Consider the following 15,116-nt stretch of genomic DNA (forward strand, 5'->3'; position numbering starts at 1 on the left):
CAGCCAGGCTTTGACAACAGCAAAAACATAAGAACAAGCTCAAAAACTTCCAACTGCTAAAGAAGCTTCAGTAAACTAATGTGACTCCATCATATCCTCCCTGGCAGGGAATAAACACCAAGGGCACCAAACTCACATCTACTTCCCCAGCAGACTGTGGCTTGATGAGGAGCTAAAATGATTCCCAAAGGCATTTGTATTCCTCATGCCACTTTGCAGGACTGATATTAAAAATGGAAAGAGGACCATAGAGCCTCACTAGTCAAATCCAGTGAGGAAGTGGATGACCAGCACATTGCAGCTATCCACACAGCAGGCTAGAAACAGACCCAGTCCAGCTGCATCACACAGACTTGGGAACATAAGGTCCACCTGCACCTCCTGAGAAGCTGTGATCTGACCACTGTGAGAAGCTAATACAGGAGCTAATACTGCTTGGGAAACAGTTCCATTGAGTTACTGGTGAAGGCTTTGTGCTCTGGGCTTATCCACTTAACATCCTTGTTGCATTTCTAGGGGGAGAGAGAGCTGGTAAAGAATCAGAAGCCTGACCAGAATGAGAAGTGTCTGGGACTTGACCCAGAGGAAGCTGGAGGGAGGGTATTTAGATCTTCCTCTCCAGACTGAAAGCTGGTGTGCCTGCACTGCAGGAGAAGAAAAGGAGAGGGATTTACTCTCACAAGTGAGCAAGCCCTGTGACTGAGGACTGCAAACACGCAGATGGCAGAGTCCTGGTAGCAATAAGAGGAAGGCACGTGCATTGCACGAGCAAATGCAGGTGACAGCTGGCTGCAGGACTGGAGCATTGTCACAGTCCTCTGCCTAAACAGCTCCCCTGCCTGCTCAGGGAAGGAGCTTCTCTTTACAGAAGTGAAAAGCAGGAGCCAAACTACAAAGCAGCACTCTACTAGACGCAAAGGAAGGAACTGACTGGCCTAAGAGCACAAGTACGAACCTTCCACAACCAGGCATCAAAGCTGTTCAGGCTCAGGACACATCAAAGCTGTTTAGGCTCAGCTACCAGCTTTGCCACCCATCCTTCTGCACAAATCTGGACAAAGATGAACTACTGACAAAACGTGAAGAGGCTTCCCTGTCTCCCAGACGCATCAGAGAGATCAGTTGACCTTTGGTCAACACACACCAAGAATCAAATGCATGCTCAAGTGAACAAGTGCCATTGGACAACAAGCCTAAAACAGCCTCCAAGTCAAGACTCCAGACTCTGACATTAAATCAGCATTTTTAATTTTTTTTCTAAAATGTACTTTTTTATGAATTGTTGTTCCAATGCTTCCCCCTTAAAAAAAACCCCACACCGTGCCAAACTAGGTGCAAATCACCTGAAGTTAGTTTGTAACAAATAAAAAACCCCCACAAAACAAAGGCTGAAATGCTTTAGAATCACAACAATGTACAAAACAAAACAAAACAAAAAAAGGGGAAAAAAAAGGAGGAAAATACAACCTGAAAGTGTTCAAAATTCAGAAAGACTCATCAAGTCCATTGCTTCAGCAAGGGGATGCTGCTGCGACCCCTGCCAGTGGGTCCTGGGCCACCAGCCTGCCTCCATGCCAAACAGGCTCCTCCCACTGTCACCAGCATCCAAGGAAGAGTGAATGCATTACCCTTTGAAGGTATCAATGGGGGAAAGAACTCACAAGCAGCTCTGGGAGGTCACATCACATTCAGGAGGAAGTTTCTAGCATGCCCCTAACCACCTGCAAGGTCTGTGTGAAAGAGCAGCCTGCTTCCTCCTTATTGTACTGATGCCTCAGAGATGCAGAACAGTGCTTTAAATCTGTGAGAGATTAAAGGGCTTAGTAAGGGCAGTAAACAGACAGTTAAGTAAACAGCCCAGCACTGGAACTCATCTTCACAGAGCGAGGTAGTGTGAATTTCACCCCAGTTTAAAATAGACAGGGGTAGCGGAAAGGCTGAAGGCTTCCATGTAAAGCAGTTCCTGGCCTAGAAACCTTCCTGTGCTCCCTTTGGGAATGAAAAGATCTGTGTTGATGGCTTCCTCGCTCCCAGCCTGGCTTTGGTAGCCACACTTCAACCCTGGGATTCAGATGCTTGCTATAGAAGCTCTCCCATGATCTGATTCAGTAGAGCAGCTTCCTCAAGGTCAAGCAGCAATGAACTAGCTGGGAGGGAGCAAAACGGTCCACAGATATTTTGTTTTTTTCCTGCCCCTTTTGGTTAGTCCCTTTCTTTAAAAGTCCCTCTTGGCAGGACCAGAACAAGGACACCCTGAAAACTCAAAGGAGCTGCACAGTGTAACTTAGCCAGGTGCTGCTAACTGGGAGCTGTTCAAACAGGGCTTTTACTTGCCAGCTGGGAAGGGGCTGGCCCAGAACCCACTGAAAAAGGAGACGCAGGCCCTTTTTGCTCCTCCTGCTGTCATTCCTAACTGAATGACATTTAGATGGCATGTTCTAGTGACGGCTGGAGACCAGCCCTTTGACTTTGGACATCTTCTTTGTGGGCTGCCTTTGTTCTGTGTGTGGAGGGCACTCTCGCTCTACCAGCTGCTGCTCCATCTCCTGTGCCGACGACGAGGCTGTAGCTTTTAATGTTTTCTTTATGTTTGTGACCTGGCCAAGAAGAGACAGTGAATCAGCACCTGCTTCTTCCTCCCCTTGCAGCAGACACTCTGCTCATAAACATATTGAAAAACCCCTGGAGTATAAGAGTGGAGATTATAAAGGAGACTCTCCCAGCAGTAACATGCTCTCCATTAGAGTTTAATAAAGGTAATGTTTCATCCTCGTTTACAGACAGAGTTGATAGTATTTCCAGTCTGGAATAACTTTTTTTCCTAAGAGACAATGGTACAATATTGCACCACCCTTCTGTCTAGCTGGAGGGACCTACTACTGCCTTGGTGCAGAAGGAGCCATCCTACCATTCTGTCAGCCAGAAGCAGGAAGGGGAAAGGAAACAGTGAAAGAAAAATTCATTTTCAGGACAGAATTCAAAAAGCAAAAATGGCATTTGGCCTACCTGACTACCTGAGACACAGGTTATTTGCTAAGAAGCAGGAACAGAAATTGGTTTTGTGGGAAGCAGCAGTAATGTTTCTGCTACTCTGGCTGAAAAGGAGAGACACAGCACTAAGCACCACCCTCGATCCCCTGGAACTCTACAGGGCTCACCACAAATACAGCGAACAAACCTTCAAAAAACCCCCAAGGTTTGGGAGTCAGGTGCGCCAACTCCAAGCCAAAGGCATCTGGCAAACCCAACGCGCCATGGATCGGTATCCAGGCTCCAAGCAGGGACGATAACCCCGATGCAGAGCCTCGGGAGCCCATCCCCGCGCTCCCGCAGGGCCGGGCCGCGGGCTCGTGCTGCCACCCTCCGGCGGGAGCGCGCCAGGCCCGGGAGCCGCCGCGGCGCTCGCCGCAAAAGCAACTGAGACTCCGGAGACCTTTAACTACACTTCCCGGCTTAACAGAGAAGTGGTTTTTACCCCCTGCCTGCTTTGTATGAAGGGAACAGCGTTGCAATGAAGATTTGCAGTAAAAGCACAGTTTTCCTAACGAATCAATACAGGAAACCACAATTAGCGCAGTCACCCAGCCTAAATTTATAAAAATTTATCAATAGAAGTTCCACTCTGCTGGATGTCTGATGTTTGTGGTCTTACTAGCACTCAGAATCAGATGTGTTCTCTTTCTACCCCATGCCTGATTTGCATGATTGTTGGCCTTCTTCTGAGAGCCGTGACCATCAACCAGACATTTACTATAGATTATTTCCTTCAGCAAACAAACATTTATCCAACAGCACAGAGGCCTGAGATGACTCTGTACTCACCTCCATCTCTACCTGCTGCTGAGTTCGGTGGTGGTTCTCTTTGTACTGGTTGGCTCTAAGTACTTGCTGCTCAATTCCTAAAAGAACTGCTTCACAGCCATCACACCTGCAAGATACAAATGATGTCAAACAGTATTTACAAATTCTCCCTGGAGCAGCTCAATCAGGCAATCTGAAAAGTCAGGCTCATCTAAAACTTTAAGAGATTATTAAATTTATACTTCCTGCTTAGAGTTGCAAAAAGCTGGCAAGAAAAAGCTTTGCTGTGTACTCGATGCATTTCTCAGCACTCTCTAGAGTCTGTGTTACCCTAACCATCAGACAGCAAGTGCAGGTTCAATGCCCTTTCATCTTCCTTTTCAGACAGAATTACAGCTTAAACAGGATGCAACACAGTATTCAAATGCAAAGTTTTAGAATCATAGAAAAAAGTAATATTGAGATAATCCTCCTGCCTGTTAAGTGTTCAAATGACAAGAGCACTCAGCATGGAACTCAGAACTGGAAGACAAAAAGGGAATTGGCAGTGGGTTCACTGTTACCTTCCAAACAATGCTGCAAGGTCCTGGAAGCTGTCAGAGCCCTCCCACTGTGATGGGACTGAGGGAGTTGGAGCAGAGAAGCAAAAAACCTGCCCCCACCACAGGACGGCATATTTGCCCAGCAGTTTAATTACTTTCCATGCACTCATTACCACAGCAACTAGGAAGCAATTCCCAGTCAGCTCAGAACCTGCCATGGGCTCCATAGTCTATGCAGGAATTTCTTTAGGTGGGAAGGGAATCCTACAAAAAGATGAGAAAAGCTTCCTGGCAAAGGTACAAAGAGGCAAGACCACAGTCCCACTACAGCTGCAGACAGGCTGCATTTACCGGAACAAAGAGAGGACAAAGCCACCTGAAACTTCAAACTTGAAGAAACATTCCATCCAAAGAACTGTGATTCTCTAGAATTTGCCCACACAGTTCTCAACAGAGTGAAAAAGGCTGAAAAGTAACAGTTCTGTCTTCATTATTAAGTGCTGCAGCTCCCACCACAGAACCAGTCCAGAGTCCAGTTTGGCACCTCTTTCTGTGAAGTCCTCAACTCATCACTGGGGTTCTGCCATGTAAAAGCTACAGTGAGAGCAGAAGCTCACAATGTGGTAGAGTTTGGCTTGATACATAATACAAACTGAATCCCAGATGGGATCTTGGAAAACTTGCCCAACAGACTCCTCCTCCAAGTTCCTACTTATAGCATAAGACTCCTGATTAATGGAACATGGTAAAACTGAGCCAGCACTTGAAACTGTCAGGGGGAAAACAGGACAAGCTATGTACAAGGAACAAGGAGGGTGGAGAGACTGCCTCACCATTCCTGGAGTGTCTTGACAATGTTACTGATGTCCTTCTTCTGAATGTCTCTGCCAATACAAAAATCCACCTCCAACACCTGGTTTCGCTGATCCAACTTCCCTTGGATAATATCTGTGTAAACTGCTTCAATAATGAGATCTTCCAGCTCCCTCAGATTCCTCATATCCAGGTCCTTCAGCAACACAGAATAGGGAATGCACTAAAAACAGCAAGACCAAGAGTAAGTTAACAGCCCTAGAGCAAAATGAATGGCTAAGTCTCAAAAGGTTGAGACTCAAAAGTTTATTGTATCCTACACTTTGACCTGCAGGTGCAGCAGTGACTGATCATGGCAGAACAAGTGCTTGCCAGGCTATGAAATATTCTGACACAACTTTGGTAATTCCTGAAGCTTTGGTATAGTATAGCACATTCTAGAAAAAAAAAAGGTAAATGGGATTGTAGAACAAATTAAGAGTGTTGCATAATTTTCTCTAGAACAAAAAGTCAGTGTTTTAAAGAATGATTCTCTATCTCCAGCAGTAAAAAAAGCCATACAAATTCCCCAGACCTTCCTGACCAATCTGCATGTCAGTTCAGACACCCCCACACTTCACCCATGGAAGTCTACTAAGTCAATATCCCAAACGCACTAGGAGTGAACACTGTACCCTACATGTACCTTCCCAGTACAGGATTTTTTTGTGAGTACCCATGCAGATACAACTCCAGTGCCCTGGAGTGGATGCCATTTTCTAAAACAAAACCAAGAGACAACAGCTGTCAGACCCCACACACCTTACCTTCATTCGGGAAGCCAGGCTTACGATCGTCAAGTGCTTCAGCTTGTTTTTCTGAGTCACTGTCAATTCAGGCAGGTTGTCTTTGTTTGCTGTTAACGTCAAAAAGACAAGATTCAGGACTTCACTTTGAAAATGACACAATCCAAGCTGCAGAACTCCAGGCTAGTTATGCTACACTACACCCTGAAATACTGAGCACCTCCAGCTAATGTGGGTGCTGGCTGGTGAGCAGAGCGTGCTGCTGCAGACAAAATGGCACAACCAGGGGAAAAGTTAAGAACAACTTGGCAATTCCATTCTTATCTGCTTCTTTAGTAATTCTGGTTCTGGAATTATAAGGCAATTCATAACTGATGCCCTGCCGAAACAGTTGGTCAATGGCTTTGTTTCTATTAAGTAATTTTTATTTCATTAACAAGCTGACAGAAAAAAATCTTCCCCCTTTGCTGATCTGGTTGCAAATACAGCTGGTTTTATTTCTCTGAAGAGCTGCAGAATTTAAAGTGCAAAGTACCAAGCTGAGGAAGAGAGGAGAAATCATTAATCTAGATGGCCACACTGTCACTGTATTATAGCCATGTGCCTCATGAATATTTAAAAAGAGAAAGAAAACTGGCAGCCCTCCAAAGCTAAGAAACTCTTTAAAATACCTACTTTAATGGAAATTAGTGTTTCAGGGCCACTCAAGTTCTCCCATCCATCCCACCTCATCCAATGCTCTGCATTTTGACTGCTTTTCCCCTTTTCTCTTTCTTCACTAGAAAAGGAAGAATGAACTGTGCTGCCACACAGTGACACAAGAGCCATGGACAGCAAGCACATCCTCTCATCAGTCACAGAATTCATGAGGCTCATGTTGCTCCACAGACACTGGAATTTCCAGTCCTTGCACTTACAGATGCTGCTGCTCCTTACAGGAACTAGATAGCTCATCCACCACCCTGAGAAACAGCACTATGACAGAATTATTTGTCACACTCTGTAATGGTCTGGATGAGGCTGCTACCCACAAATGAAGCATTAAATTGTAGCAGAATGGAAGCATAAGCACCGGAGATAAAAGCACATTTCAACAGATACAAAGATGATTCACACATAGGCTTTCTAAAGCTGTATAAAAGTCATTATTTCAACTTGTGTTCTAGCTAAGAAATTATTCACTTTGTTTCAGCAATGTCGTCATGGAACAAAAGGTTATCTCACAAACCATATAGGTTTTTATAAATAATGCAGAACAATTTTGTCTAAGTTTTCTGCAGTTTCCACAACCAGTGTCATCTAAATTTCCATAGAGATGCCTGAAATTTCCCTCTACAGAGGTAAGTGGCCTGTGAACATCAATGAATTCTGCTGCAGACCAATTCAACCCAGCACTGCAGTCCAATCATAACCAGGAGCACCCCAGTCTCTAACCCTTTCTTTCATTTTTGGCAACCAAAAAGCACACATGACCCAGACCCACTACAGACAATTCTCTTCCTAAGCAATTCCTGCTCCTGGATGCTTTCACACTACCCCAGGTATCTAAGAAAGCAAAGAACTGCCTCTGACAATCCTACAGGGCACCCCAGTCCCACCCTCTGCAAAGGGGCAGCAGTCTCTTACCCACATAGTCCCGGTAGGTTCCGTATGCAAACAGGTTCAGCAGCTGGAAATAAGCAGCATTAGACCCCTCAGCAAGCTGGATGGGGAGAAAAGAAAGGTCACACAAAATGGGCAACACAACCCTGAAAGGCACTTCTCCAGAGAATGGTTTAAGTCTGCACAGGACTTAAGCAGAAAAGCAATTCTATCCCAAGCTGGACCCTTTCTAAGGCCTCAAGAGCAGGACAATTCAGCAGTTTTGGAGTCAAGATGATCCAGCCATTTCTATGCACTGGAACTTAACTCCAGTTTGGGCTGTCAACTGCTTTGTGTGGCAACTTGGGAGGTAAAAGAAAAAAAGCAAATCTTAACTTCAGCTGACAGCCTACAGGGCCAGCTCCTGTTATCAGGTGATAAGCAAGCAGGTAATGGTGATGGCTGGTGGGGACAGCTCACCTGCAGAGCCACCACAGCTTCAGAGCAAAGCAAGCTGTAACTGGAGTGCATTTGAAGGTAACAGCTCTTCTCTTGCCTGCAAACACTTCACTGGAATAACAGCAGCACCAAGCAGTGATTTTTATTGATTGGGTTTTTAATACCATTAGCTGCACACAAAGCCAGGAAAAAGCCAGCACTTGTGATTTGATGCTGAATAACCATCGAGGTGCTTTCATGCATATTTAAGAGCCTGTCTGGAAAGCCAAACTTGCTGTACACTGTGTTACTCCAGCTGCAGAGATACTCAACTTAGATTCCTTCATTGCAGAAGGGGCAGGGGCTGGCAAAGCACTCTCAGCAAAAGCTCTGGAACTTGCTTTCCACCTTGGTTTGAAAGGGTTTGGATTTGGTTACCACCCAGGCCTGATACACTAGACATCTGCTCACAAAGACTTTTGGAGAGCACTGAAGTTCTGCTTTCCAGGACAGTAAAGAAGTAGAAAGGGATTTTTTTTCCTTGCTGGCTGCCAAAGTGCCTTCTTAAAACTGCTACTGTGCTGCTGCCAGGGTTTTGCTGTGCTAGCAATTGCCTTAAGGTAGCAAAGCTTTATATGGGTATTCTTTAACACCTAACATATACAGGCAAAAGCAAGGTCAGTCTCTTATTCAAAAACATCTCTCAACCCAGGTAAGTTCCAACAGGCCCTCCTGGCACAGAAATTTCACCCACAGGCTGCCTGTGGAAACTTCTGGAGGTCCCTTATACCAGCAGTGCAGAAGGGGCATTAGAATAAAAACTCAACTCTTACCTCTTTCACATTTGTTAACTCCAACAGCTCTCCAAAGACATAAACCCCAGGAGCTTCCAGCACCTGATTTATAAGAGCAGTCAGAGCTGAGCCACTTGTTCCTTTGGCCAGGAGAATGAACTGCTCCAGAAGATTGCAGGATGGCTTCTGTTCTCCTGCCATTCTAGGTTTTCAATCTGTCAGTAAAAGAACACAATATTAACACATCCTTTCTCCTCTGCTGAGTTCTGCTGGCAGGGGACCACAAGGTGCTCAGCACAGCAGCATTCCAGCTGCCAGCCTTTTCTTCAGCATGCAGGGGGCAGGCCAAAAACCCAGCAGGTTCAGCTGCTGATTTAGCTGGGGAGCAAGGATGACTCCTACAATTTTTAAACAAAATTTCTGTCTGAGCAGTTCCCTAAAAGGATCTGCTCTTGCAGATCCCCTTCTTATAAGACAGGAGTTTAGATTTCATGCTGTTTTCAGACTTTTCCTTCTAGTGATGCTGCCAAATAATGGCAAATAATGCAAAGATGCTTATTGATACACTTGATTGACTTCCTCCTTACACAGCTCCAAACCAGCAAACAGAATTCCCCATGAAGGAGTGGTGCACACTGTATGCCCACACCTTCTCCCTTGACTCTGGCTATTGATACAGTGTGTTCCCAAAATTCCCACTGCTTTCTGAGCCCAAAGGCAAAAGGAACTGGGGCCTGGAAGCAGCTCCCTGTCTGCATTGTGCAGCTCAAGTGTTTGGGGTTAGCTGGGAAGCTTAAGTGATAAAAATACCCTTCCTACAAAGGCTCTATTTCAGTCCCTGTAAAGAGAGGTCTTTGTCTTCAGCTGCTGCCTGACATTTCTGGTGTGCATGCTGTCTCCCAGCACCAACATGCTGTTTTTGAAATGTAAACCACTATTTATTAACAAGTTCCACAAAATGAGCTGTTTGTTTACAAACAACTGAGACAAAACTTCCCAAGCATGTGATTCAGAAACCAAACAAAGAAGTCAGCAGATAAGGGAGGGTTTGTGTTATGGATAATTATCAAGCAGAGGGTATAACCTTGATGAAAACCAGAGAACCTGTCTGGTTCTGTGTGACCCACATGGCTGGGCCCACATGCACCCTTGTGGGGGCAGCACAGTCAAACAGGGGCTTTGCTGTTTCACCAGGCCTAACCAAATTAAGGCTTGTGAAGGCTCCACAGCTTCCTGTATTAGTCAACTTCTAAAAATACACTTCACTTTGTTCTATCACACCTGCAAGCACAAATGGTCTCAGCTCTAGAGGGCAACCTTTAACTCTCTCCACCCTGAGATATCTCAGCCCCCGAAGCCTCTCTGGGTTCTTTCCACCGGAGGCACACGTGCAGCCCGGCTGAACAGCACCTCAGCTTGAGAATCCCTACAAACCATACAGATTGCACTACACAACAGCCAGTGTTAACACACCAGCGTGCTCCCTCTGCCCACAGAGAGGACAATTTCCTCACGAGAGAATACGGATTGACTGTGCTGGGAATGAGACTCAGATCTCACAGTTCCATTGTCCTCCCTCACAGGTAATCAAACCACGCTGGTGTCTGAGGTTACAAAAGACTGGCTGGCTGCAGCCATGCCCTGCTGGGAAAGGGATGCCAATTCTCTGCCCCTGTCCAAGTAAATGTTGGGACAACCGCGGTGCTATGGCAGCCTGTGTGCACACCCGTGTCACAGCGAACACCTCGCTGCTTCCACAGCCGATGTACCCCGGTGAAGAGTGACTGAAACACAGCAGACACTCCAACGCAGCTTATCCAAAGGCTACAACAACCCCAGCAGGGGAACAAGCCGGGTTTCTCTGGCGGTCAGGCCTTTCTAAGGCAGCTCAGGGAGGTTCAGGGCGGGAAGCGGCCCGCAGCCCCGCAGCAGCAAGGCGGGGGTTTCCCGGCCCTGCCGCTCTCCCCAGACCCCTGGCAGAGCCCTCGGGCCGCACCGAGCCCTGCCGCAGGGGTAACTTACCGCGGGTCCCCCCCCGCCGCCCCTGCTCCCGGGAGGCTCCTCCCAGCCCCGGCATTACCTCTCCGCTCCCGGCCTCCCGTCCCGCCGCTCCCGGCGCCCAACCCGCCGCGCCTCACGCCGCCATGATGGCGGCACCGGTGTCCGCGCGCGGCTCCTTCCCCCCGGAACGCGCGGGCCGCGCCGAACGTTCCGGCCGATCCCCGGCGGCCGCAGGCAGCGGGAGCCGCGCCCGGGATACCGGGATGGGAACGGCGGGCTCGGTGTGCCGGCACCGGCAGAGACACGGCCCGGCATCCCCGGGATACCGGGATGGGAACGGCGGGCTCGGTGTGCCGGCACCGGTACAGCCGCGGCCCGGCTGCCCATGGGCAAACTTCACTGGCTTATGCTGGAACGGCTGCTCCGATGCATCCCGAGCAGCTCTTCCAGCACGAGCAAATAAAATTCCTGCCTCTCTTTTAGGGGGTACCCCTGTGGCAGCGTCACCAAAACAACCCGTGCAAAGGGCTGCTGTTGTAAGGAAACTTCCTTATTAGAAATAGGGCCATTATTACACTGAATGGTTGCACAGACTCGCCAGGGAAGTGATGACAGCCCCAAGCCTGGCAGAGCTCAAGGAGTGTTTGGAAACACTCCCAGGCACACGGTGGGATTCCTGGGGCTGTCCAGTGCAAGGACAGGAGTTAGGCTCCATCATCCTTGTGAGTCCCTTCCCACTCAGGATATTCCATGATTCCACCAGCTGAGCCTCTTGGGCCAGTCCTCCTGGGCTGGAGTGAAGACAGAACTGATTTTGAACCCCACAATAAAATGATCCATAAACCAAAGGGCAGAGCTCTGGCTGTGACATGGGGGAGCAGGGAGGGGACTGGCAGGGTTAAATCCTCCACAGGACATAGATCAGGAGCCAAAAGATGCTTGAAAGGGTATCAGAATGAGGGTGGAAACAAGAGGGAATTGGGGGTTGTTGACCTCCCCAAGGTTTGTAGGCTCATCCATGCCATGTTGTGAATAAAACGTGCCTCTGCTAAAAATCCTTCAGCTGAGAGCAAAGTGCTTCTGGCTTTCAGTCAGCAAGTCCCTGAAGATCAAATCAGGGACCAGCATGGTCAGGAGGGGGGAACTTTCAAGGAATGAACATCAGAAACTATTAGGGAAACTGATGGGGCTTAGCCTGTGCCTCAGAGCCATCTACAGCATGTCCCATGGGTGCCATCATCCATCACAGAAGGGGGGTCAGACAAGTGCAGAGATGCAGGTGCTGGAATGCTGCTGTGACACTCTGGGCTTCAAAGCAAATTGGATGTAAAAAGCCAGGCCCTGCGCAACAAGGGAACTCAGCCAGGCTATAACAAGCCAGGCAGTCATTTACTTAAGCCACACTTAGCCCTCATCTGCACAGGGAGGGAGAATTACCTCTTTAATCACATCCTAACCAGGCCCTTCCCCAGGGTTCCTGTCATCTGCAGACATGCTGGAACAGTTGCCTTGGACAAGCAGCGTGGCCTCCTTTTTCCCAACACTCGCTAAAGCTCGAATTCCAGGCTGAAATAGAAATGGAAATATATAATTGTGAGCTATTTTCCATGGATTCTGCAACCTTTTGCTAGAGCCTGTGGGCAAAAATCATCTGTTAGCCCCATGTAGGTCAGCCAGGAGTCCCTGTCCTGATTACAGCCAGCCAGCCTGGCTGACTGACCTGGACTTTGGAGGACAGCACCAGCTAAGCTCAGCTTTTGGGATGGATTTTTGTTTTTTAAGAGGAAAAATATGTGTATGTCCAGCTGTCTCATTCCCTTTTAAACAGCTATTGCAACCTCTTGCTCCACCCACGCAGCTCTGTGTGCCAGGAGATGTTAATCCATTTTATCTTTTAATGTTGGCATTATCTCTTGACTCACCCCACCTCTTCCCCTTGTGATTCTGCAGTCCAGGTCCCTTTCAGGCAGCACACAATTCACCTTATTTCCCTGCACTGCCACAGTAATGTCCCCAAGCAGAGGGCTTCTGGACCCCCAGACTTTGAGCACACCTGACCTCACCAAGGAGAGGGTGAAAACACTTTTGTGTTTCTTGTAGTTTTCCTTATATTTCATTACTCACCTGTGTGTGCACATCCATTCACCCTCATTCCCTGCAGCAGCACACACCTCCAGAGCACAATGCAGGGCAGCTCCCAGGCCCTGCTGAAAAGTTTCCAAACTCTCTTTATTTCCCAGGATCCAGGGACTCAGCTGCTTGCTGGACTCTCATCTCAGCCAGGCAGGGAGTGGTTGTGGATGTGAAGTTTAAACCTCTTCCAACAAGCATGGGGTGGGATGAAGCCCTGGTTTACTGAACTATCTCCCAGTTTTGCTGCTCTGCAGAAACACCAGCTCCTTTACCTGCAGCTGGAGAAGCAGAAAACAGGCTGGAGGCATCTTCTCCCTGCATTGGTAGCTCAGAAGCTGCCAGAGGCCTGAAGGAAAAGTTTTCAGTTCCAAGTGGCACCAAAAGGACAGAGGGTGCCAAGGGCTGCAGCAATTTTTCTTGCAAGGAGATTTTTCAGATGATGTGCTCAAGGGTGCTGTTTGTGTTAATGCAGCCCGAGGGCTGTGAGAGATGCCAGGGTTTTGTCACTCTGAGCTGTGCTGTCACAGCTGCCTGGCCCTGCACCAGCCACAGGAGCTTCCCACTTCAGCTGTGAGCTCTTCTATGGTTTTCAGAAGTCCACAAAGGAGAGGCCTCTGCCTCCCAGCACAGCAAGGCAACTTTGGGAATTCTGAGACTTGGCCAGGAAACGCAAAGGCTCCAACTCAGAACTCCACAAACATCCCTACCCCTGTGCTAGAGAAGCCCCTCAAAGCTGCAGGAGTTCCTTTCCATGAGATCCATTTGGTCTCTGGCTCCTTCATCTCTGAGGAGAGACAGGATGGAGTATCTTACAACTTCTGTGAACCAGCATGTCCTACTTCCACCTGGCAGTGGACCTCATTTCCTACATACAACCATTTGTTTCTGCCTTTTCCAGGTCTGCTTTTGTCTTGTTTGCCTTTTCTCCTCATTGATCTTTAGTCCCTCCTCTTCAGACAGCATGCAATGCCACAGCCTAGCTAAAATCCAGGATGGACCCTTCACAAAATATAGATATATATATATATTTGCACAGCTCACCCCTGGCACTCTGCCCAGACTCAAAATGACCCTTTCATACACTTAAACTGATGGTGGGAAATTGAGCATGGATCACATACATCAGGAAAATAAACGCTGCCTATTTTTATTATTACGATCTCTTGTCAGTGACACTGGCAGTGGCCTTGCCCTTCTGCATTAAATGCAGCCTTTATGAACACTCACATTCTGCACTTTCGTACAGTGGGTGATTTGGAGGCAAGTGGAGCCATGAGTGAGGGTATTGATGGCACCCTGACTGTTCACTGGTCCTCATTTGAGCACTGGGTTACAGCTGCTGCCTTTATTTTTACCATGACTTAATGCTTTTATCAGTTGCACTCAGATGGTTAAGACAGGGGTTAATTTGCTCATGTTAAAGAGCAGCCTGGCTCGTGGGATGTGCTAACAAACCCGAGACTTTTCCCCCCACAATCAACTCTGCTACACAAACATAAAGGCCATGAAGATAATTAGAGGGCTAGAGCACCTCTCTGATGAAAGGCTGGACGAATTTGCATTGCTCAGCGTGGAGAAGGTTCCAGGGTGACATAATTCAGGACTTTCTGTACCTGAAGGGGTCCTACAAGAAAGATGGAGAGGGACTTTTCACAAGGCAATAGAGTTCTAGTGATAGAACAAGGGGCATGGCCTCAAAATGACAGAAGGCAGATTTAGATTAGATATAAGGATGAAATTATTTCCTGTAAGGGCACTGAGGCACTGACACAGGTTGCCTGGCAAAGCTGTGGATGCCCCATCCCTGGATGTGGCCAAGGCCATCTGGATGGTCTTTAAGTCCCTTCCTTAACTCAAACTGATCTGTGATTCAAATTTCTGCAGCACAAAGAAGGCTGCCTTTGTTCCAGGGGGTAGCACACTATTATCTTACACCTTCTCCACACTGCTGCTGCCGCTGGCTCGGGGCACGCACAACCACAGCGCTGCCAGGCCTGGCAGGGGCCGCGGGCGAGCATCCAGCCCAGCCCCCTGCCGAGGCAGGGCCACCTGCAGCAGGTGACACAGAACTCGTCCAGGTGGCTTCGGGGGGTCTCCCGCAGAAGCTGCTCCGGGTGCCCAGCGCCAGCCGAGCTCAAGGGCGGAGCTCCACACACGAAACCCCGGGACTGCCCGGGGAGAAGCGCCAGCCAAGCTCCAGCGCCTCGGGGCCGTTTGGCCGCCGCTGA

General features: G+C 48.2%; 1 protein-coding gene across 3 annotated transcripts; it reads right to left on the reverse strand.

Moving 5' to 3' along the window:
* Positions 1-1,231: 1,231 nt before the first annotated feature.
* Positions 1,232-14,835, reverse strand: COPS7B (COP9 signalosome subunit 7B). Of its 3 annotated transcripts, none has more exons than XM_064385528.1 (8): positions 12,880-14,835; positions 12,193-12,321; positions 8,794-8,969; positions 7,568-7,643; positions 5,963-6,051; positions 5,177-5,379; positions 3,823-3,928; positions 1,232-2,597 (listed from the first exon to the last, which is right to left on the reverse strand). In XM_064385528.1, the coding sequence occupies exons 3-8, from the start codon at positions 8,953-8,955 to the stop codon at positions 2,439-2,441; spliced, it is 795 nt and encodes a 264-aa protein (XP_064241598.1). In that variant the 5' UTR covers positions 8,956-8,969; positions 12,193-12,321; positions 12,880-14,835; the 3' UTR covers positions 1,232-2,438. The 3 variants fall into 3 exon arrangements, 2 of the variants coding, with proteins under 2 accessions (XP_064241598.1, XP_064241597.1); XR_010346171.1 differs by lacking the exons at positions 12,193-12,321; positions 12,880-14,835 and adding exons at positions 3,007-3,095; positions 10,835-10,943 and having other exon boundaries at positions 2,462-2,597; XM_064385527.1 differs by lacking the exons at positions 12,193-12,321; positions 12,880-14,835 and adding an exon at positions 10,835-10,943.
* Positions 14,836-15,116: the final 281 nt, after the last annotated feature.

This window comes from Passer domesticus, chromosome 11 (assembly GCF_036417665.1).
Source record: "Passer domesticus isolate bPasDom1 chromosome 11, bPasDom1.hap1, whole genome shotgun sequence".
NCBI lineage: Eukaryota > Metazoa > Chordata > Aves > Passeriformes > Passeridae > Passer > Passer domesticus.

Excerpts from the sequence above, each read along its gene's own strand:
- COPS7B (XM_064385528.1), bottom strand. The coding sequence starts at position 8,955 with ATGGCAGGAGAACAGAAGCCATCCTGCAATCTTCTGGAGCAGTTCATT. Across the intron at positions 5,380-5,962 it reads GCCTGGCTTCCCGAATGAAG|TGCATTCCCTATTCTGTGTT; the intron begins GTAAGGTGTGTG and ends TGCTGTTTTTAG. Across the intron at positions 3,929-5,176 it reads GTCAAGACACTCCAGGAATG|GTGTGATGGCTGTGAAGCAG; the intron begins GTGAGGCAGTCT and ends TGTATCTTGCAG.